The sequence below is a fragment of the Danio rerio genome, chromosome 3 (genome assembly GCF_052040795.2).
Source record: "Danio rerio strain M-AB ecotype USA chromosome 3, GRCz13ab, whole genome shotgun sequence".
NCBI classification, from domain to species: domain Eukaryota; kingdom Metazoa; phylum Chordata; class Actinopteri; order Cypriniformes; family Danionidae; genus Danio; species Danio rerio.
This window is the reverse complement of record NC_141023.1, coordinates 29608313-29632668: the sequence shown is the minus strand read 5'-3', so window position 1 is coordinate 29632668 and position 24356 is coordinate 29608313. Positions and strand designations below refer to the sequence as shown.

The following is a 24356-nucleotide window of genomic DNA, read 5'->3' as shown; positions in this document are numbered from 1 at the left end:
TTCCAGAACCGCCTGACACTCCCTGAACCCCAGAGGCCTGCTGCCCCGCCTGTCCTGCCACAGCTGTTACCTTTCACTCTGGAAGTATCAGTGCTGGACACGTCTTTCAACTCTTCAGAGATTCTTTACTTTTGCTTTTAGAGAAATGCTTCAATCAAAGACGAACATTTCGTTATTTAAGCACCATCATGGGTTTTTTGTTCATATTTCTTTCTACAAAACATTTAGGATGATGTGCAAACACTTCACTTTTAATAGGATAGTTCACCCCAAAATGTAAATTTCCATTTGCTCACTCTAACATTTTGTGGGTTTCTTTCTTCTTTTAAACATTAAGAAAGATTAAATGAAGAATAGTGAGGAAAACAGCCATTGACTTGCACTGTGTTCATTCATCAGAATATTTTGTTTTGTGTTCAACAGATTACAGAAATTGATAAAGGTCTTGTGTGTGAGTAAATAGTGAGGAAAGTTATATTTTAGGATAAATTCTCCCTTTAAGACACTGTAGTCAAATCAAGTTTTAATGCATTTTCCATTCTAAAATTCTATTATTTTGGACTTTTAAGTATAATGTAAAAAAAAAAAGTCCAGCATAGACTTTTAAAGGACACCTATAGGGAAGCGCAGGGCACAAAGTAACACAGGGTAAATTGTAACACTGAGGTATTAGGGTATTTGATCAGGGTTTAACATGGCATGCTTCTGAGGTTTTCACCACAGTGTGGGCAGACGTCTTCCTGCCAATTATTGAAAAAGTTCTGTAAAATTTGTATAAAAACACAGGAGAAAACATTTTTCAGCATAAAAGCATTTTATTACAGTCAATATTTTTTTTATTTAAAAAAATCAGTGAATGTAAGTAAAATAGTATACTGTTGTGATTACTAGGCTAAAAGATTTAGAACCATTTTAAAAGATGTAAAAAAAAAATGCAGTGACTGCTAGCCAGTGATGAGGGAAACACAACTAAACTAACAAAATCATTGTTGAATTTTGAGTGTAATGTTGAATTTTATATATATATATATATATATATATATATATATATATATATATATATATATATATATATATATATATATATATATATATAAAGGTTTTTAAATAGAAAATATTTTTTTAAACACTGAAGAATAAATCTATCAATGCACAGCTCCACAATCTTCACCAATATTTTCACAAACGTCTTTTATTCATTATTTATAAATTTCAAGTTTTAACAAAAGGATATGCTCAAACTACATTTGTTTGATAATGTACAGCATTTTATGCATATTATATATATAATTAATATTTTAATAGCTGTACACCATATTTTCTGAATTATCGAGTGACGAAAAGAGATTTCCCAAATACAAAAAACTTAACTTTTGTGGTTGACAAATAAGTTATAACTAATCAAATTTTAATAAGCTATTGTAATAAACTGCAGTAAATGTACCTTATTTTTTATACTACAAAAAGATACATAGAAAAGACAACATTAGCTTTTTTAATTATATATATATATATATATATATATATATATATATATATATATATATATATATATATATATATATATATATATATATATATATATATATATATTCACACACACAGTTAAAGTTTTTTTAACGACAAAATTCATAGCGCCTGATTAGCTATTTTTGTTTCGACTGTCTACAGACCAAACCATCATTATACAATGACTTGCCTAATTACCTTAACCTGCTCAGTTAACCTAATTAACCTAGTTAAGCCTTTAAATGTAAATTTAATCTGTATAGCAGTGTCTTCAAAAACATCTAATAATTCTGACTTCAACTGTTTATATAGTGATTATTCATTCATTCATTTTTCTTCAGCTTACTCCCTTTAGCAATCCGAGGTCACCGCAGTGGAATGAATCATCAACTTATCCGTCAATTTAGTCTATTCAATTCACCATGTCTTCGGACTGTAGAGAAACCGGAGCACGCGGAGAAAACCCACACAAACATGGGAAGAACATGCAAACTCCACACAGAAATGCCAACAGACTAAGCCAGGAGTCAAACCAGCAACCTTCTTGCTGTGATTCGATAGTGCTAACCACTAAACCACCGTGTCGCCTTATATAATGATTAAATATAATATTGCATAATAAATGTTGCTATAAAAATAATATAATTAAATACAACATAATAACTTTTAATGTTTAATTATGTTAAACATAATTTACATAATTTTAAAAAGCATAACTATATAGACTAAGCATAATGAAATAGTAAAAAGTAAACGTAGCATGAAAGTAAATAGAATCATGCTTTTATGTTGATTTCAATAATGCGATAATTAATTACATTATAATTGCTGAGAAAACCAACCATCAGCCCTGTCTTTTCAAACACACTCATTTCATTAGTCCCCCTTTGTGACCAAAGTCAGGTGTTGCTTTTGTCTGAATGTGTTCCACAAAGAAAGGGAAGTCGATGTTAACCAGCAAACAGAGGAACGAGTTATTTGTCGAGCGCTAAAGCCTGTAAAAGACAAGAGGAATCAAATAAAGAGCCAAGAAAGATGAGTCAGAGACTGTAGGAAGAGTCTGATGAAAGCAGTGTTTGCTTTGGATAGTGTGAAAGAGGGCTTCTGTTCCAGTCATTTGCATCAGTGAGTGGGCCGACTGCTGCTGAATCATCCACTTTTCATAATACCTCTTTTTTCTTTTTCTTTTTTTGATATACCAGCAGCCCTTATGAAGTCAGTAGGTATTTTACATGTCTCTGGAGCAGTGACTGTCTGCTTTCCACATCCTGTTTCTCACATTTGCTTATGTTATGGACACATTGCAGTGATTTCTCAGCTTTTTTTTTCTTGCTCTCACCCATATATTTACATGAGCCAGAATTATATCTACATTAAAAAAACATGGCTCTTTGAAGGTTCTGTATGCAGGAGAGTTGTATTTAGAACGTATCATCTTGAAAAACCATTTTATACTAAAATATGTGTTAGAGTAAAAGATTCTGACAATATGACAACCTTGCATAAAAATATTACTGTTTAACGGTATTGTGATTATTGCTCTAAAATAGATTATTTTTAATTGTCTGGGTAAAAATTGAACACAATAAATTTTATTTTGAGAACCATTTATAATATTTTGTTATAGTAAACATTTCAGGCTAAATAATTAAAATGAATCATTGACTTCTGCTGTCTCATGGGTTTCAAAAACACAGATTTTATTACAATTTCAAACAGCATCTATGGAGATCTTTTCTGCGGGAGATGCTGTTGTCCTAAAAAACAAAAAACAAAAAAAAATAATAATTTTTTTTTTTTTAAATCTTACATTTATCAAAAACATTGTAAAACTAATTTTTTTAAAAACTTGACTTTTCTAAACTGCTGTATACCTTGAAAACAGTTATCGTCCCATGCCTAGTTGGAGTTAGGGTTTTTCCCGCCTTTTTGTTTTTTACATTTGAAACTGTCAAAATATGGATTCCAAACTTCCTCATTATTCGTTTCCTGCAACTTAACCATTTGTATTTAAAACAAATATAAACGAAGTCAAACTTATTAAAAATAATGTTCTCTAAAATAGTTAATATCACGATTCAAATGTTGTTCAAATATTGTTCACTATAAAGCAAATAATGACTTTTATCATACCATTATAGCCCTTTCCTGCCTTTTATTTGTTTTTAATTTGTAACTGTCTAAATCTATTCAAAATATCTTTGTTATTAATTTCCTGCAGCTCAGCCATGAATATATTCATATAAATAAAATCTAATTTATTAAAAATAATGATTACTATTGTGATTTTATTCTTTAAAATTCATTATTTTTTATGGAACCTATAGAAAGTGTTCTATTTAGCAGGGGAAAAAAGACTGACTATTTTGATTGACTATTCTACTGTTACAAACTGAAGAACCCAAATCTACTATTTAGAACTTCTAAACCAGAGATTACCAAACTAGAGCCAAAGTTGGCCCATGGTAACCTTTGATTTGACTCACCGTCCCATCTGAGAAGAGTGGGAATATGACAGGTTTTTTATTTATATAGATTTAGCAGATATTGTAATTTCTGAGTTAACCTAACAATTTTCTACAAAAAAAAAAAAAAAAAAAAAACTCACTGAAATTAAATGTTGTAAATGAATCAAATTTTATGTAAAAAATCACTTGACATATTGCACGTAGTGCAGATGTGCACGAAGCAGGGCCCGCTGGCCAAAGTTGGCCATGGAAAATTTGGTTTGGCCCATCATTCTATCTGTAAAGAGAGGGAAAATGATGGGGAGTTACAAAAAATGTATAATGGTTCAATTAAATGTTGCAAATGAATCAGAGTTTTAAAATGTAAATGCTGTCAGTTGAGAGACAGAGGACAATACACAAGACATCAGTGAGCAAATCAAGGCAAAGGCAGGAGCAACTCCACTAGTGTATTCAGCATTGAATTCCGTTGTGTTTAAATGGCATTGTTTATGTTAAAAAATGATACTGTATTTTCAAATAATATGTTTTAAAGCATGATTTTCTAGTTATTTTACAATATAAGCAAATAAATTACCCATGGCAAATTTAATGTAATATGGTTTGGCACCTTTAACTTCGGCCCACAGCCCTCAATCAAGTTTGGTTTTTGGCCCTTTATAAGAAAAAGTTTGAGCACGCCTGGACTAGCGTATATAGCAAAAAACTTCATAGTGATATGAAATATTATTGTTTTTATTGTAATATATTCCTAATAAGATATCATTCATTAGGCAATACTGTTAAAGTGATTTTTGCTATTTATTTTTTTTTATTATGAAATAAATTAGGAAATTACCCATGGCCAGCGGGCTCAGTTGGCATTTCTATGTAGTTTGCATGTTCTCCCCATGTTTGCATGGGTTTCCTCTGGTCTAAATCCAAAGGCATGTGCTGAAGTTAAATTGGGTAATCTTAAATTGTCCATAGTGTATGTGAGTGAATGAGTGTGGGGGTTTCCAGCTGGAAGGGCATCCTCCACGTAAAACATTTGCTGGATAAGTTGGGGGTTAATTCCGCTGTGGTGACCCCTGATTAATAAACAGACTAAGAGAAAAGAAAATAAATGAATGAATTACCCATGGCAACTTTAAATAAATTAACTGCTTTATTTACCTTCGGCCCACAACCCTCAACCAAGTTTGTTTTTGGCCCTTCTTAAGAAAATGTTTGGGCACCTCTGTTCTAAGATTTATGACTTTCTGTTTTTAACAATAGCAGAGCTCTTTTTGTTACTTAAGAATACCTAAAAGATTTCTACACTAAAATAATAATTTCCCATATCAATTACCAACCTTTAGATCTGTTTTGCCTTGCATTTTAAAGAAGAAATCATGTCATGTTTGGAAAAGACAAATTAGACATTGTTTCTCTTTAATTTTATTTCTCATTAAGTTGCTGTGCCTGGAATCATCAGAAGAAGAATAAATAAGACAGATGTACAGTGGAAATATTATATTGTCATTCATTTTCTTTTTGGCTTAGTCCCTTATAATCAGGGGTGACCACAGCGTAATGAACCGCCAACTTATCCAGCATATGTTTTACACAGAACATGTCCTTCCAGCCGCAACCCAACACTGATAAACACCCATACACTCTTGCATTCACATCCACACAAACACTACGGCCAATTTAGCTTATTCAATTCACGCGTGTCTTTGCTCTGTGGGGGAAACCGGAACACCTGGAGGAAACCCACACCAATACGAGAAGAACATGCAAACTCTACACAGAAATGCCAACTGACCCAGCCGGGGCTCAAACCAGGGACCTTCTTGCTGTGTGGCAAAAGCGCTACCCACTGTGCCACCGTAAAATATAATTTCAAGGAATTTTGGTTGTGGTTTCACCATGTTTTAAAAAGTTATTCATTGGATTTACTAATATTTTAAGGTAACTGTTTGCAAACAATTTTTATGGGTTGAATTTACACAAAAAAGAAGTAGAACATTACTAAATTTAATTTGTTTGTTTAAATTTAGCCTAAATAATTTGTTTGCAACCAGTTACCTTAAAAAATGAGTAAGTCCATTGAATAATTGTCTTCAGTGAACATACTTGGAAGTGAAAAGTTTTTCAGAAAAAAAAAGGATAACTCATTCATTCATTCATTCTTTTCGGCTGTGAAATGAACCGCCAACTTTTCCAGTATATGTTTTACGCAGCGGATGCCCTTCCAGCTGCAACCCATCTCTGTGAAACATCCATATACACTCATTTACACACATTCACTACGGACAATTTAGCAAACTCCACACAGAAACACCATCTGACCCAGCCAAGGCTCAAACCAGCGACCATCTTGCTGTGAGGCAACAGCAATACCTACTGTGCCACCGCGTCACCAAATAACTCAATTTTTTAAAACAAATTTCAGAAATTCTGTTTTTTTACGTTGAGTATTGAAGAAAACAATTGCAAAAAAACCTAATATTTAAAAAATCCAATGTTCCTTGAGTGTTCTCTAATTAAATTCAGGGTATCTCCTGGATCTTAAAAAATACTAAAAATTTATAAGATAAATTTGAGGCCTTAAAAAGTCTTAAATCTACTCAAATATTGTGTTGTACGTCTCAACTCTTAATTTTCCTTTGTTTATGTATAGCTACTCAATCCGTACAATCACCAACAATCCCAATCTCAATTAAACTTTTAACTTTTTATTTGAAAATTACCACTTAACTTTTCTTACAGCAACATTTACCCAAAAGTTACTGCTGAAAATACTGACCTGGATTTTTTTTAATTAAATTATTATTATCATATTTTTAAATGTACTCATTTATAATCATTTTTAAAAGGGCAAAAGAGAATATCTTCCGATTGGGATATTTGAATAAAATCCTTAGCACTTATTCCCATTTAAGTCTAAAATTCCATTTATAATGGTCTTAAAATGTTTTAAATTTAACTTGGTTAAACCTGCAGAAACCCTGAAATGGGTTCTTCATACTGAACTTAATACAAGTGATTCGTCAAATATGTTTATAACTCTTTTTACTCCATATATGCTAACTTCATATGGGGCTGACCAGCAAAAACCTCGGAATTTATGAAATTGTTGGTTGTTCTCCAATTTGGATGTAGATGTGCAGCTCTGCTGAAGGAAAACAGTGGCTAATCACACAAGAGCCAATTTCTTATTGTACATCCAGGTATTTGATGAAGATACATCTCTCTCTCTCTCATTCAGACTTGCTGTATTCATATCTCCACACCCTGTCCTTTCTGAGAGGTTTGAGTGACGATAAGCCTCAACTCAGCGTTTAACAGAGCGCCATTATTCAACACCACAGCACCTCTTGTGTTGGTATCTGGGCCATATTGCAGTAGCATTAATGGACAGGAGAGGGAGCTAACAGATCGTAAAACATCCTCATCCTCAATTCACTTCTGATATGTGCCAAACACAGTTTTCAATATATCATGATAAGCCCATATGAGGAATTTATGCTGTTTTCGTCTTGATTATGCACAGTATTGCTCTCTGTCAGGTCAGACAGAGGTGATAATGCAGACAATGGATCTCAGTCTGAGTGGAAGACATTGGTCCTGATGTACTTTGTGATAATACTCAGGTGATGTTTGGGTCATCACTTTGCTATTGTGTGATAGAACCAACCGTCCTACACTTGAACACACACACACACACACACACACACACACAGAGAGAGAGAGACAGAGAAAGAGAGAGAGAGTGAGAGACTGAATGTGCTGAGTTCACACAGATGGCAGGTTCTACAGCGATTGTCATCTAGAATCATTTACAGGACATGGAAGGTATACGGCAGGAATCTTACATACACAATTAAAATACATTGTTTAAATGTATTTAAAAGTAAAAATATTTGCTATTCTTGGCTGAACATTTACATTTAATCTAAATAATTACAATAGGTCTATATAAAATCACATGATTTTGATGTAAAGGTTTCAGAATCACTGATGCAATAGAAGAACACTATAAAAAAAATTTAAAAAGCAGTGTTTTGTTATAACAATTATGACAGAAATAAAATAATTAGGCTATGTTTCTCTGAGAAGTAATTTTTCATTGAAGAACACTTTTAGAATCAAACAATGATTCAGTCAATACCTCTTAAAATAAGAAATATTTTAAATATACATTATTAAAATAGTGGTGGACTGGGTAGATCCCCCTCTCATGAATGTGAAGCGCTTTTGGTGTATGGCCATACATGCGCTATATAAATACACCTTACTTACTTCCTTACTTAATTACTTACTTAATTACTTACCTACTTACTTACTTACCTACTTACTTGCTTACTTACTTACTTACTTAAAATGTAAGATTCTTTAGGGAATAAAATTTAAGTTGTTTGCTTCATATAGACTTTAATGTTCATGGAGCATTTTCATGGCACTAAAGGCCCTTTACAATGGAATCATTTCTTTGAGGTTTCTTTAAATAAAATTGGACAAACTGTCCACATCAGTGTTCTTTGGGGAACCCGAAATGTTTCTTTTGGAACCTTAATTTTTGGGGGAAATGATTTTGGTTCGGGGTGATGTGGTGGCGCAGTGGGTAGCGCTCTCACCTTACAGTTTGCATGTTCTCCACATGTTCGCATGGGTTTCCTTCGGGTGCTGCGGTTTCCCCCACAAGTCCAAGGACATCATATTGGATAAGCTAAATTGTTTAGATGTGTGTGAATGAGAGTGTATGGGTGTTTCCCAGTGATGGGTTGCAGCTGGAAGGCATCCACTGCATAAAACATATGCTGGATAAGTTGGTGGTTCATTCCGCTGTGGCAACCCTAGAATAATAAAGGGAATAAACTGAAAAGAAAATGAATGAATGAATGAATAAATGAATGAATGAATGAATGAATGAAAGAATGAATAAATGATTTTGGTTCAATTCAAATTCATACATTTTCAAAGAACTATTTTAAAAATAGATGTTTTTATTGTAATTGATGGTTTTATGAAAAATCTTTTGTGGATTGGATGTTTCAATGGATCCAAATGTTCTTCTCTGTTGGAAATAAAGGTTCTTTATTGGCTCTGATGTTTCAATATAACTTTACAATCTGTGGAACCTCTGTGTTCTTTAGACATTCTTAAAAATAAACATTCTTTATTAGCATTGATGGTTTCATGATAACCTTTACCATCCATAGAACCTTTCCATGTTAGATTATTCAAACGGTTTTCTCGTTTAAAATGTGTGGTTCTCGTAGATTTTTTGCAGTGATGCTCTAAAAAAAGAAACATTTTGGACTCCCAAAAAACAAAAGGTTGTTTATAGGGACATCAAAAATCTTTTTTTTAGACCATCACTGCATTTTTTTTTTTTTTTTTTGGAATCCATATTCCTATTTGAAATGTTTTTATTATTATTTTAAAACTTTTAAGTTTAAGAAATGGGTTTTAGGAACTAAAGTTTTACATTCTGTAAATATCTTTATCCTTTTTAAAAGTTTTTATAGAAGCATTATTTAATACATGATATTTCCCCCAGAAGGGCACATTTAGAACAAGTTCATCAAAGGGGTAATTCACCAAAAATGAGAATTCAGTCATCATAACTCTGCACAAGTATATAAAACATATTTGAGAATTGGAGCTTGTTTGTGTATTCTACAGTAAAAAAATGATATCATAAAACTGCGTTTCACGGATGAAATGCAAGCCTCATATGTTTGAATCGACATAAGGATGAGCAAATGTTCAAACAATGACTAAATATTCATTACTGGCTAAACTATCCCTTTTAAAGAAAAGTTTACAACATCCGTTTTAATTGTAATGGTAATATAGGGTGTTGTTGTGACCAGCTGCTCACACTGAACTTTTCCTGAACCCATGAGGACGAGGGCTGCTTATATCCCAACGTTTCTCCACTGCCCTGTCTTTACCTCTTTCATAAGTGCTCAGTGGCTCGGAAGACTCTGATGCTGCAGCTCCACAAGACAACCATGTTGCCTTTGTTGCCATGGTGACTGGCCGTACATGGGTAGAGATGCTAGTACTACAAGCTATGCAAATACTGATCCTGCATTGTAATTCATACGTGTTAAGTTTGAGATTTTGGCATCTTGGTGTGTTTTGTAAAAATGACATATGAAGGCATACCTCGGTTTTGGGCTTCTCATAGTTGGAGTGGAAAAGAAGAGAAAATATAATATATCATGTAGGCTAATTAGATGTTGATTGATTTGATTTGGTGCAAAGATGACGTCCCACACTTCTGGATCTGGTGCAGCACTTGCTCCAGCTGCTAGTTGTTCGGCAGCACACAGCTGTGTCTTTAAAACCTCTCCTTGTGCACAACGATGATATCATCCTCTAAAAACAGATTACGTCATCCCTTTCGGGACCCTTCTCATAGCTCCACCCTGTTCTACCCCCTGTTTTATTGGCCTTCACCGGCGCAGAAGCCCTCCTCGCTGTGCTTTTTATTGGCGGTGAAGTCACCGGTGTCTGTTTTTAATTGGTTTGCCGCATTTGATGACTGTGGTCTCCGCCACTGGAGCCCAAGACCTGTCGCGGGTAATTTGGTTTTTCGCAAGTCTTTCCTCGACGTCATAAAGATAGCTTATTATGATCCTTTCATGACTGGATGTAAAAAAATACGTAATTGCTAATTGGATAGCCTATTTTACGTCATATAGGCCTACACAAATTAAGTGTTTCATCATATGAATAATGGAGTGTCTAAGTGAATGGATGTTTGGTTGTTGCACACAGAGGCTATCTTTTTAAAGCTAACACGATAGATAGATAGATGATAGATAGATAGATAGATAGATAGATAGATAGATAGATAGATAGATAGATAGATAGATAGATAGATAGATAGATAGATAGATAGATAGATAGATAGATAGATAGATAGATAGATAGATAGATAGATAGATAGATAGATAGATGTATCTTTTTAAGATAGGCTAATCAATTCTTAAATTAAAAAAAAATGTTAAAGACTGCACTTGCAAAACCTTGACGACAACAAAACTTGTTTATTATCATCATATATATATATTTGTGAAAGCAAAAGCTGAGCTGCAATGTGTCCAAAACAAGTAGATATAAATGTAGAAGTAGATTAAGGTCACCAGCATCTAATAACAATGTTATTTTGGCGTCGAATAATGACATCAAATGACGCTGATATTTTGTTGATTTTAGGTTGTGTTGGAAAGTGACCAAAAACCAACATCGAGCCAACATCTTAAACAAGCATCATATTGACATCAAATACTGACATTTATTCATCAGGTATGGCAACCAAAATCCAACATCTGATAGACGTCATAGTGGTAATATCTACATAACATGATTAGATGATTAGACATTGATATTGTTTAGGTTGCTTGGGAAAGTAATCAAAATACAACATTAGTTCGACGTTGGACAATAGCGTCAGACTGATGTTGGGTTCTGGCGTCAACCCAATTTTTATTTTCAAACTAAATGCAATGTTCCATGATGGGGTACAACGTCAATCTGACGTCCTGTGCCTGCTGTGATTAATGAAATTAAAAAGGCCTGCTTGTTGTGTCCAGAATAGCATACTTCACACTATGTAAAAAACAGTATGTATGTTCAAATTCATAGTACAAAACCACCAAAATCAGTCTAGAAGTAGGCCTATCCGACCTACTACTTCAGCTAGGCCACTTAGGGAGTTTATGAATTTAGAAATGAAGAAAAGTACAGCTTGGTGGATATAGTGGCTGTGTCTAAAAACTTAGCCAGCTGACTTGTTGGGGGTAGTGACTTTGGAGGGAACGTTTGTGCATGAAGGGACCTCACAAAACTGATTTCAGACAGACTTCTGAATAACAATTTAATGATGTAGAACAAAATAGAGAGAGCTTTGGTGATAACTACGACAATATTTGCAATAGGCCTTTTATATTCTCGCTAAAAATTACATCAAAAGTGGGGGAGAGTTGGTCAAAAACATACACAAAATTTACACAAAAATAACACACAAGCAGAACTTTCAAATGCCAGCTTTATTTTTTAGTTCAAACTTCAGAAATGCACAGGGTTGCATTCCAGGTAAAGTAAAGTAAAGTAAAGTAAAGTAAAGTAAAGTAAAGTAAAGTAAAGTAAAGTAAAGTAAAGTAAAGTAAAGTAAAATAAAATAAAGAAAAGTAAAGGTATGTGGAAAATGATGCACATTTAAATGCTAATGTATTTTGGACACATTTTTACTAAAATTAACTAAAATTCTCTACAAGTTGTCCACAGAATGCACAGAACCTCATTGGATGAAGTAGGCTAGGTCACCAGGGTGCGTTTTGCATACTGTTTTCACACGCTGTGTATCAAAACTACTCTTCCGGTGTTCTGTTGATTTGTCCTACCTTGTCAAATTGTCCTACCTCCCATTCAAGTCGGTAGCGCATTTTAATGATGCAATATGCTACCCATCAGATTTTGATTCAAGTGTAAATTTTAATGTTTAGAATTTTGATATAAAGCTGTAATATTGCCCAACCCATCTAATCCCTAAACCCAAGCTCAAAACCATTCAACTACAGCATTGGCTGCATAATCTGATGGGTAGAATATGCCAGAACACCGGCTTACTGGTTTTTAGTGATGGGATCTTGTTTAAAAACCAGTAAACTAGTTACAGTTCAAAAGACAAATATCTTCAGCAGGAACGCTATTCAAAGTAATCTTTCCTCAAATTATATAATGCATGCAATACTTTCCAGGCTACGCGGTTGTGCAGTGGGTAGCTTTACAGCAAGAAGGTCGCTGATTCGAGCCTCGGCTGGGTCAGTTGGCATTTCTGTGTTGAGTTTGCATGTTCTCCCCTTGTTCATGTGGGTTTCCTTTGTGTGCTCCGGTTTTCCCCACAAGTCCAAAGACATGTGCTGTGGGTGAATTGGGTAAGCTAAAATTGTCCATAGTGTATGTGTGTGAATGGAGGTGTATGGATGTTTTCCAGTGATGGGTTGCAGCTGGAAGGGCATCCGCTGCATAAAACATATGCTGGATGAGTTGGTGGTTCTTTCCGCTGTGGTGACCCCAGCCCAGAATAATAAAGGGATTAAGCTGAAAAGAAAATGAATGAATACTTTCCAATTATTTACTTAGGAATCAAGTATGCCAAAAAAGTAAAATAAAAATATTTGAATGCTAAATTGAGTGATTTGTGTTGCAGTAAAATATTTACAACAGAGATATTTTTAAAAATAAGTTTGCGTTAAAACATCCTGACTAAACTACCTTTTAAAACCCAGTTAATGCCGCACTTGAGTGATGATGCAATGAGACGCTGAAAAATGATGTGATAATTGCTAACAAGTGCGGATGGTTTGAGAGGCGCAATACCTAAAGCAACCTATAGAGGGAGTGGATGTGGCGACACATGTGGACCGACTGCTCAAGTTTTCAGTGGTACCCAGCGCTGACCGTTGGATGTCTTCTCCAAGAATGCTACTGTCCTAAAATAACACATATTTGCTATGTAGAAAAAACAAACACCATGCTGGAGCGTGTCGTTTACAGGTATGATGATACACGGCAACAGTAGCCCTAGCAACAGCTCGTGTTTGTGGTGAAGCAGGCGGGAGTGTTTCTTTAAGAGCCAGCACCTTTACATCGAGAGGGAGGGGGAGAGAGAGAGAGGGAGAGAGATAGAGAGAGAGAGACTGGGATTGCCAATGGTTAGGTGTAACGTTTGCTCGCTCGGTGCCGTCGTTACATGTGTGAGGAAGAGGGAAAGGGGGGAGGCTGATAACTGGGCGAATTCGGCACCCGAAAGCGCTGCGCTCCGATGGGGTCGACGGGGATGAAATGATGATGATGATGATGATGTCTAGCGTTTACTCTCGACGATGACAACGGTGAGCGGTGCATATTTCAGCATCGCATGTATTTTCTTATATATGCATGTTTGTGTGCGTGTGTGTGTGTGTGATATCGCCCAGCTGTGGAGATGAGGAGGGGGATGGAGGACTTGGGAGGAGGGGGGCGAGGCGAAAGGATGCGAGGAAGAGGATAAAATAGCAACATTTGGAGAAATGACACGATGCGTTATTCATTCGACCAGTTCAAATGTAACCGTTTCTTTCGATGGCACGTCCAGTCGCGTATCTGCAGGAGAGAGACGGTACATATATATGATGGTGGAGCGAGGAATACGTCAACACATATAGGCTACATCCAGGCGAATCGCGAACGGAGCGGTGCTGATTTTTATCGTTCCCGTCCAAACGTTCACGTTAGTGGGGGAATAAACAAGATCAGCGGCATCCAATCACGCACGGGTTCACTTTAAACGACACCCGTTTCTTCCTTCCTGCGTTTAGACAACGTCCATGGGCGCACAAAAAAGCGCTGCCCGGCTCCATGGTCGTTACACACCATGAATTTCATTTCCGTGTATCATGCGCATCCATTAGCCTCATGACTAATAAGCTCTACAAAGCCGTATGTAGGGGAGCAAATAAGCGAATTAGGGATAAAAGCGGCGCGGTGTGGTGTTTGCAAACGGCAGCTGTCTATATTGAAGAGAATTTAGGTGTGTGTCGGTGAGAGAGAGAGAGAGGAGGGAGGCAGAGAGAGAGAGAGAGAGAGAGAGAGACGGATGGACGGACAGACAGGCAGGCAGACAAAACAAATGGAATTGGGTGTTGATTTGAATGTTCTGCATGACAGTCGCGGAAACGAGGTTACATTGTGTTCATTCTCCTCGACGTCGTTAACATTCAAGACAGCGAGTATTTAGCACGATTTGTGGCCTGTGTGAGGAATCACTGCCTCTATTGATCCTTCCAAATTCCTCTGTGTCGACATTCACTGGAACAGGACGCTCTTTCATGCTCTTCCCAGATTTCTGTGAGGGGGAAACCCGATGGTTTCAATGTTATTTTTAGTTTGATGCTCCCCAATGTGTCTGCCACCATCTAGTGCTGACTCCTGTGTCGAAGAACCGGGTGATTTCACTCCTAACTACACGTCTCTCACTCAATGCATTTACATGCACAGGAATAATCTGATGTTGATCAGAATATTGCAGATTTAGTTGTTATGTAAGGGTTGTTTGAACACATTTATTGTCAAAACAAAATTTAGTCCGCTTTTTGATTTCTTGAAATGTGAAGTAGTTGACTTGAACTATTATAAGTAATGTTTTTTAGTAGGATTTTGCGAGTTCATAGGTTTTTGAGATCTAAAAAGAAAGATTTTACAAGTTTTGTGTGTGTTGTCAAAGCAAAATGCAACTAGTGAAACAAATAATGCTGTAAGTTGTGAGAAAAGCTGTCACCAGATGATTTTAGGATGTAGATATTTTAACAAATGTCCCTGCAAAATCTTTGAGGCACTGTTTTTTGCAGTTTTGTCATATTTGGTTACACAAAGAACCTTTCAGTGAACTGTTCCTAAAATAAGCAGTTAGTTAATCACATTTCTTAGTGACCTAAGCAACTTTTTTTCAGTTATGGGATGTAAATATTCCATGGATATTACTGGTTCTTAAAGGAAGCATCACAGTTGTTTTTAAGTGTTAAAGGGATAGTTCACCCAAAACTGAAAATTCTGTCATCATTCACTAAACCTTCAGTTTTTCCAAACCTAAATAACTTCTTCTTTTGGACACAATTAAGATACTTTAAATAAAGCAATATAACCACTGCATCCATAGTATTTGTTGTTTGTCTACTATGGAAGTCAGTGGTTACAGGTTTTCAGCTTTCTTCAAAATATCTTCTTTTGTGTTCAACAGAAGAAACCTTTTAAGTGGACATTATATAAATTGTTTTGTCATTTAGAGTATTTATTACAGATCCAACCTTACTTTTTATTTGTTTTCCAAATACAAGCTTTTGGGCTTTTTTGATAGAAGGTGCTCAAAAGAATGCTGAGACATTGGATACTCTTTTTCTTGTCTAATGAAGATGTTATAAAATGAAAAGAAACATCACAGTCTCTATTTATTAGAGTCTCATGACCTACATTTTCAGCTTTTGTGTTATTGTGATATTTAATGATAGTTCCTGAGCTTATACATTGGGTATGCAGAGCTGGCGTTTTTCTTATATATCGATATGCTGGTTAATGTGACTTTTTCAAGTTTATACAGTTCTTTTTACAGCATCAGTGTTGTAATATGATTTAAATATAATCAGTTAAATAGACTTCAGCGTTCATTTAATTGTTCAAGTGTAAACCATCATGAAAAGCCGTTTAATTGCATGTGCCTATCAGGATCAGCAGTCTAGCGCAGAAATGCTATTGGAAATACTGGAGTAAAATAAATTTAAATACGTAGGGCAGAAAAATGTAATTTAATGCAGTGCTTCTTCTACATTCTAAGACTTAATTTTTAGAGGACATCATTTAGGCAGTGAAAAGTGTTGATTTGATTAGAAAATAGACCTTAAACAAGCCGATTTTGTGACGGCATAGAGTTCATCGGAAGTGCTTGATGCAGGTTACCGACAGATTAAAAGTCAATCTGCATGATTCTGCATATACCCTATTAAATTTGAAAATTACTGTAATTCATCATACACATTAAAAAATGGCACAAACAAACAATGATGTGCAAATATTGTATATTCAGGGTTAACCGATTAAATATACTATTAATTATTAGGCCGAAAACACTGAAGCACATCTAAATCTGTTTTCACAAGAAAGGAATAACCAGAATATTTTCCTTAATCAGAAAGTGACGTGCATGTAAATGTTACAGCTGTCAAGAAGGAGGTATTACATTTAAGCATTAGAGTTTTTTTGTTATTCAGTGCTTTAAATTAGGATTTATAATCATACTATGTTTAAAAGATTTTGTATATGACAGCTGATGGTAACCCACCACCATGTTTCAGTTGTTACAACATTTAAAATCTGCATGAAAAGCATGTTTTTGCAGTTTTTCTATCAACTCTTGGTATCTGAATCCTTTTTGGTTTTGTTTACTTCTTATTTTCTTGTCTTGTCTGTCCCATTTGTGTCATGTCATCCCCCAAAAATGATCAATAAAGGCTTTATTGTAAAAAAAAGTATTAATACTTTCAAACCAAACATCAGTATAAATTCCAAGTCAAGTTAACTTGATTCAACTGTGATTCCACTGGATTTGATCATCTATAACGCTTGCTTTCTTCTCACCCAGCTTTGACCATATGTGCTAATGTCAACTCTCCTTTATTTCCCTCTCTAGCTCTCCTTTACTTGAAGTTCGAACCCATTGGGTAGAAGACTCTCCTCCATGCCCACCCTTCCTTTTACCCAATCCAGTCCCTGCGACCCTGCGACTTTCCCCACCTACTTTCTCCTGCCACTCTTGTCCCACCTGAAACCACACCCTGCTGCTTCACCCAAACGCACCCAAGCCAAGGATTTTGAACAGCACATACTAAGAGCCAATCAGGAGCCTTGAAGCCATTCAGGAAATAGCAACACAACTCATGAATCTACCTGAGCACTGAGGGGGGAAAATAACAAAAAAAAGGATAATAAACTCGCCAAGAAGACAACTGGAAGTACGTGTCCAGCTTTGAAGAAGAAGAGCACAGCGATTAGGAGATTCCAGAGGGTGAAAACAAACTGATACTTACTGAGAGACACGAAATAGAGGAAAACTAAACAACCGCATGCATAATATCTGCAATACTCCACACAACACAACATTACAGACTGTTACCTCACAACTGCACCACCCGAAAAACACCCGCATATGTTGACGAGTTGTTTATCTGTTTGCCGTAGATTCTCAGGCACGCAAAAAAACCACGGTCCCACACTGTGATCCTCGCTAATTCCTCTTTGCAGACTTGTAGGACCAACGCATACAGACACACGATAGCAGATAACACACACTCGCTCCTGTTCACGGCCTCAAGATGATGTGCGAGGTGATGCCCACCATCTCCGAGGACGGGCGGGGTGGTGCTGGAGGTGGCCCGTCCTCTCCTGCTGGAGGTGGTGGGGGTATGGGGGGCGGTGCAGGGGGCATGGGTGGTGGCTATGGTGGCAGGGAGGCCCGCGGCGGAGATGAAGGAGGGAGCACTGGAAACCTGGAGTCTCTGATGGTGAACATGCTGACGGAGAGAGAGCGGCTGCTGGAGAGTCTCCGAGAGACCCAGGAGAGTCTCGGCACGGCACAGCTACGTCTGCGAGAGCTGGGTCACGAGAAGGACTCGCTACAGAGGCAACTCTCCATCGCACTGCCACAGGTACGCTTTGGGGATTCGGCATGCATGTGTGTTTAAAAAGCTTGTTAGAAATATTTGTGGTGTTTGTATGATGTGCACTTTGTCTTCATGTGCCATGGGAAGACTGCTGGGGATGATTACAAGCTTGGCTATGGAGTAACGTGCTTTAAAAATATCCAGAGTTCAGTGCAGGTTACATGCACTGTAAAACCCCAAAAGTTAAGGTAACTCAAACCATTTGAGGAAACCGATTGTAACAAACCTTTTAAGTTCAAAAATTAATCCTAATGAGTACTGTCAACTTAATCCATTTGAGTAAATGAAGCAATTTGAGCACAGTAAAACTCAATAAATGAAGAGAACTCAAACCAACTGAGTACTGTAAAACCCAAAAAGTTAAGGCAACTCAAACCATTTGAGGAAACCGATTGCAACAATCTATTTGAGTTAAACTAATCTATATGAGTACTGCAAACTTAATTAATTTAAATTGAAGTAATGAGAGATTTAATTAACTCATTACCTTCAACACAGAGTTCAAATCTCTTTTCAAATGAGTAGAATTGACTTTCAGTCAATTTTAAGTTAACTACACTTATTTCATTTGATAAAGTTGATTGTTGGGTTTTACAGTGTGATAGGTGAAATGAAAGGGGAAGCCATAGATCTGGATACAAATATACTTATGGCCATTTTTGGGTTGGCAATAGATACTAACCTTTCAGTAATGGTCCGAAAGGCGTTAGCTTTTAAAACTTTACTAGCAAGATGTCTCATTCTATTAAAGTGGAAACATGTCTCTCCACCCTCTTTTGATGCATGGATAAAAGAAGTGTTTAACTGCATGAAATCAGAAAAAATCACTTACTGGTTTGTTAAAGACGTTTGACAAGGTGTATTGTCCCTTTCTAGATTATCTGCTAGCTAACTCTCTTGATTTTTAAGCTGAGCAGTAATATATGAATACATATTTAATGTTCTTTTCTTTTTAACTTAATTATGTTTATTTAGCTTTTTAAATGGGAAGTTGGAGGCTGTTGATGGAGGGATGTGTTTATTTGGGGTAGTGTTAGCAACAACATGGACAGATAATTATAAAATGAATGTTGTGATTGATATTGCATGTAGAAAACCTAATCAAATAAATTTGAAATATTTACAGTGTAAAAATAAATAAAAAATAAATAAATAAATAAATAAATTATATATATATATATATATATATATATATATATATATATATATATATATATATATATATATATATATATATTTTTTTTTTTTTTTTTTTTTTTTTTTGTCCCTTTTTTAAGAAATTGATTCTGTTCTTCAAGGCGGCATTTATTAAATGTTAAAACAAGTAGTTAAATTGTTATATATTTCATACAATTTTAAAATAAATGCTTTCTTATTGTATGTAGTTTCAAATAAAATATTACCCCAGTCATTATTGCTTTTATTACATAATAATAAAATTAATATTAGTAATAATAACAATAATAATTAGTATCAGAGTGATTTCTGAAGGATCATGTGACTGTAATAATGAAGCTGGAAGTTCATCTTTAAAATCACTGGAATAAATGATTAAATTTAATGATAAACTACTTTTAAACAGTTATTTAATAGTGCAATATTTAAAAACCATTTTAAAATCCTACTGACCCCAAACTTTTGAGCGGTAGTGTATTTCCAGAAGAATGTGAAATAAAAAATATAACACAAATACTAAATGAGTTAATCTGTTCATAAGATTAAGAGCAGTGCATACTATATTTGTAATTTGTACTTATAAAATGATTTACAATCACCCATTCTTAAAATAACAGTATTCATATTTAATAATAATATATAAAAATATACAATAAAATCTGAGTAACATGAGGCATACAGAGTGTAAGTGAATGGAGCCTATAAAATTAACATGATACTTGTCCTAAGATTATTTTATTGTTAAAATGTAAGTATCTCAAATATTTGAAACTCAAATAATTCTTTAGAATGCATTCAGAAGTACATGCCATTGATGTTGCTTATTTTTTTACTATTATCCTGGCGACCTGTTTGCCATGACGTATATACTTTAGCGCATGATTTAAGTGTTAAAAATATTTACTTATATGCGTAAAGTTTTATTCAGTTTACAACATAGTTGCCCTGACTGTGCATTGCCCCGCTATAAAGTGATAGTTCCCTCAAAAATTGAAAATTTTATCATTATTTACTAGTGTTTTTTAATCCTTTATGATTTTATCAAAAGTAAGCAACTTGAACAGGTTTGGGTGAATTAACAGTGACAGAATTAGTGGTGAACTACCCCTTTAATAAAATATATGATTAAAAAAGGCAATGGCAATGTGCATTTTTGTGTTATTTTAACTTGTTTTTAAGTTATATGAGATTCATGATGAGACATGTTGTCTGTTTACTGTAATAGAAGTTGAAATAAATTGAAATGTAAGATTCAAGACAGCAATTATTTTTACAGCGCATAAAAAGGTTTGAACAGTATAGTTGATGTAAGTGATTTGTATTTGAAGTGAAAAGTGTTTCACATTTCTTATTTTTTTTAGAAATGGACCTATTTCTTTTTCCATTGTAAGTTTCGCATTAGCTGGGTTTCCACCACTCTACTTTAATGCACAGTTGGATGAAAAACGAGTGATGGAAATGCCAAATTTAGAAAAATGAAATGGTGTTGGTCTTGTGCTTAAAAGGGTTAATGTGAATAATGGGTAATGGAAATGTGTTTGCTAAGTAAGTTTTGATATAGCGAACATTACATCCGTGTGACTAATCAGCTGCCTACATTATTCTTGCGTTGTTTACGGTTGGTTACTAGGTTACCAATCCCATAGTCAACCACTCTAACAACATGTTGGAAACACAGCTAATTCTGATTTGGGATTTTCCCCTTTTGTACAAACTTTGAATAGATTCCTGTTAAGGTTGTGACATTGTGATGTTTCTGAGAATTAAATTTTTTGGTAACAATCATTATGCAAAAAATGCTGTCAACTGAGTTTAATGAGGAGGTAATTTACAGTGAACAAGATTGATTTTAATCAAACTTAAGTAGAAACACAAACATTTTGAAATTTAGTGCTATAAGACTACACAAAGCAGAGAAAGGGGGTTTTAACACCAATAATGTCTCCTTTGAATACAAAAATACACAACTTCAATCTGTAAGATTATCAAAAGCCCCGAAATGTCAAATGTTCCATTGGATACAAGAAAAATAATCATTCTGGGTGCTGCTTTCACAGAGTAGGAGTATGCTTTGTTCATTTATTTTTATAACACCACCACCAATATTTAAACAGTACAAAGCTGGTTGAAAATTGGCAGACTTATACTTCAACTTGTTTGTGGTATAGACTGTTCCTTTAAAGATGTCTTGTACTGAATAGTCTGTATAGGAAAACAGGTCATTGAGATGAAGCTCGTCTTCAGGAAGGATGAGCCAGAGAAGTGATGATGTCACACACAGACGCATGCAAAGAGTCTAGAAAGAGATGGTCAGAACCAAGCCTTGCTGCTTTGTATTTTTTCCTTTTGTCTGAAGTCAGCAGTCTACATTTATACCTGTCTGATTTGGCTTACATTCAAGCTAATCTGTATCTTTCAGACTTGCTGTGGGCTGTTCTCGTCTCTTTTTTTGCATTGGGTCTTGAACTGTTTTGTCTGTGATCTATTTCAAGGCACTCTACGTATCTTTTTGAGATGATCTGGTTATCAGCAATTCTGTGACCTGTTTTACATGTCGAGACACTACTTTTGATTATTGAACAGCATAATCCTTTTGCAGTGCTGTTTGATTTGGGAGATTTTGTCAAATGATGGGTTTGAACACTTTAATGACATTATAGAAGCTTAACGTGAGCTTGACCTATGCATAAATACATTCGGTGTTGCCATTGTATATTGAGGTCAGAACAGTATTAAAATTAAAATAAATACATGATCTTAAATAGCAATTCACAAAAAAGTCATGCTTTTATATTCACAAACAGATCGTTGAATCTGCATTTGCAAATCTTCATTATCATCTTGTAAGATTCCATTCTATCAGCCCAATGACAAAATTTGATGAATGATCAAAGGTTAAGTGCATGGAGGCCTTTTCAGTTCTTCTGAAAAGAATTGCGCTATTTATTAGAATTTATTTATATATATATTTTTAGCTCCGCGTTCAATCTCACTCCAGTTTTAAGTGACGGTCAGATTTAGACTGTATTTCTAACTAGGAGTAGGTGACTTTTGTCAATGGGTTTTGATATTCTTAATTGTACGTTTATTAGGGACCAAAACACTGCTTATAGTTCCACGCCAGATCGCGTATCTTCTCACAGACATTATCTCGACACTCTGAAGTTAGTTCGAGGATGTAAGGTTAACTAATACTCTGGTTGCCTCTTTCTTACTCATACTAAAGGGTAGCTAATTTAGTCATTTTTTATACAACTTGCTAATATCAGTGATTAAACGATTAAAAGGTCTTCAAGCTGTCGTGCCACACTGCTCCGTACAGTCAAATGCGCCTTAAAAATTGATAAAGTCATGTCACAACATAATAGTAGTGCAGAGTCCACTTAATCTACTGAATACAATGTATTCGGAAGAATCTAGAATTAATCAAAAAGGTTAACATTTATTTTCCAGATATCATGCCAATTACAGAATCAAACAATAAAAGCCAATTCAGATCTAAATGCACAACATCAATTACTCAAAGATGAATCTAAGAGTGTAGATGGAAATCCAAATTATACATAGTGTTGAGCTTGAGAGCTCTTTACTACAGGCCGGTTTGGATACGACTTGCGACAATGCCCGAGACATTTCGACCTTCTCTTTAAATACTCTTGGAGAGCAATGAAAGGTTATTTTGTTAAAGTTAACCAGTGACTTTTACTCCTCTGTTGATTTACTCAGCTGTTGGGATTTAATCAAAATTTATCAAAGATAGTGAACAAAACCTTGTTAGTCACACCTGAGTATTTATCAATAGCAGAGCAAATGAAAGTTTGGGAAAGAGGGCAAAAAGGTGTCAAAGTCTATCCTGGGCCTTTTTCTTCAGATTGCAGAGTTTTTGTTGCTTTATTACGTAACACATTTACGTAATAAATCAGTTTGATCATTTAAGTCAATGATCAAACACACATGATCAGTTTGGTCATTTAAGTTGCTTATGACTTATTATCATTCTTTCTACCTGTTTGCCATATAATACATAATTTTCAATGAACTTTTGTGGGGGAAAAGGTCAAAGTATTGGTAAAAATAATAAGCTGTAGATGTTAAAATGTATAGAAGAATAAGTGATTGTATTAAATTGTATTATATTTGAAATTTAAAATACATATATAGTTTGAAGGACAGTTCCATAGCATAAAAAAAACATTTAATCATCATTTGATGTCAATTCAAGAGTTCACACTTATAGATGTTTGAAGAATAAAGCATATTTGATGTGCTTTCCAGGGAGAGGGCTTTGAGCTCAGAAAAGAAACCCCAACTTGTGTTACTCTCCTTGTCGGAAAAGTGAGAGATGTTGGGGTCCAAGTGAAGTGTCTAGCCCGAATGCTCCCCCTAGGTAGATATTGTTTAGGAGGTAAGGTGTCGTGGTGGTGGAAGGATGCTAAAGTCATGAGATGTTGAATATAGGACGAGTTTGATATTTGTTTAAAGTTTGGTCTAATGCTGATTGTATAGTAGAATGATTGTCAATGATGTGTTAGAATTGTGGAAACATCTGCACATTTCAGAATTAATATACTTTTTCTAAATACGTAACCGTTTTTTGGGGTGTAAACTATTGTTATGCTTTCTGATGTAGGCAAAAATAGTTTTAAAACAAGCTGTATTAAACGTATTGTTTTGATGCCTTTTCATCTTTGACCCATATAGCGACAACTACTTTAATTAGCAAGGAAAGCAATCATCTACATTGTATGTTACCAGATTTAAGGAGTTGCTCCTAATATCCCAAACCCTCTAGATCACCTAGTAGGGCTGAACAATATATCGATATAAAAATGTGTGTATCCGCATTAGTTATGTAGGGAGTGAAATTTAAAGTGAAACTAATGTTCTATACTTTTAAATAAGATTGAAAATAGTAGCACTAGATCAGAGACCCGTGATCGTGCGAGAGAATGTTCAGAAAGAGGAG

The 24356-nt window shown here is 35.0% G+C and overlaps 1 protein-coding gene and 1 long non-coding RNA gene across 7 annotated transcripts in view; both read left to right on the top strand.

Moving 5' to 3' along the window:
* The first annotated feature begins 9981 nt into the window (after positions 1-9981).
* Positions 9982-13149, top strand: LOC147845647 (uncharacterized). The gene is made up of 3 exons (XR_015480956.1): positions 9982-10538; positions 11178-12020; positions 12108-13149. It is a non-coding gene; the product is annotated as an uncharacterized LOC147845647 (long non-coding RNA).
* A 565-nt stretch (positions 13150-13714) lies between these two features.
* ppfia3 (PTPRF interacting protein alpha 3) overlaps positions 13715-24356 on the top strand; it is a 77199-nt gene continuing 66557 nt past the window's right edge. For all 6 annotated transcript variants that reach the window (XR_015480890.1, XR_015480889.1, XR_015480888.1 and 3 more), the window contains exons 1-2: positions 13715-13858; positions 17185-18199. Coding sequence is in view for 3 of the 6 variants with exons in the window: in XM_087244607.1 (XP_087100733.1) it covers positions 17867-18199 (333 nt within the window). In the remaining 3 variants the exon portion in view is untranslated. The remainder of the gene's footprint in view (positions 13859-17184; positions 18200-24356) is intronic.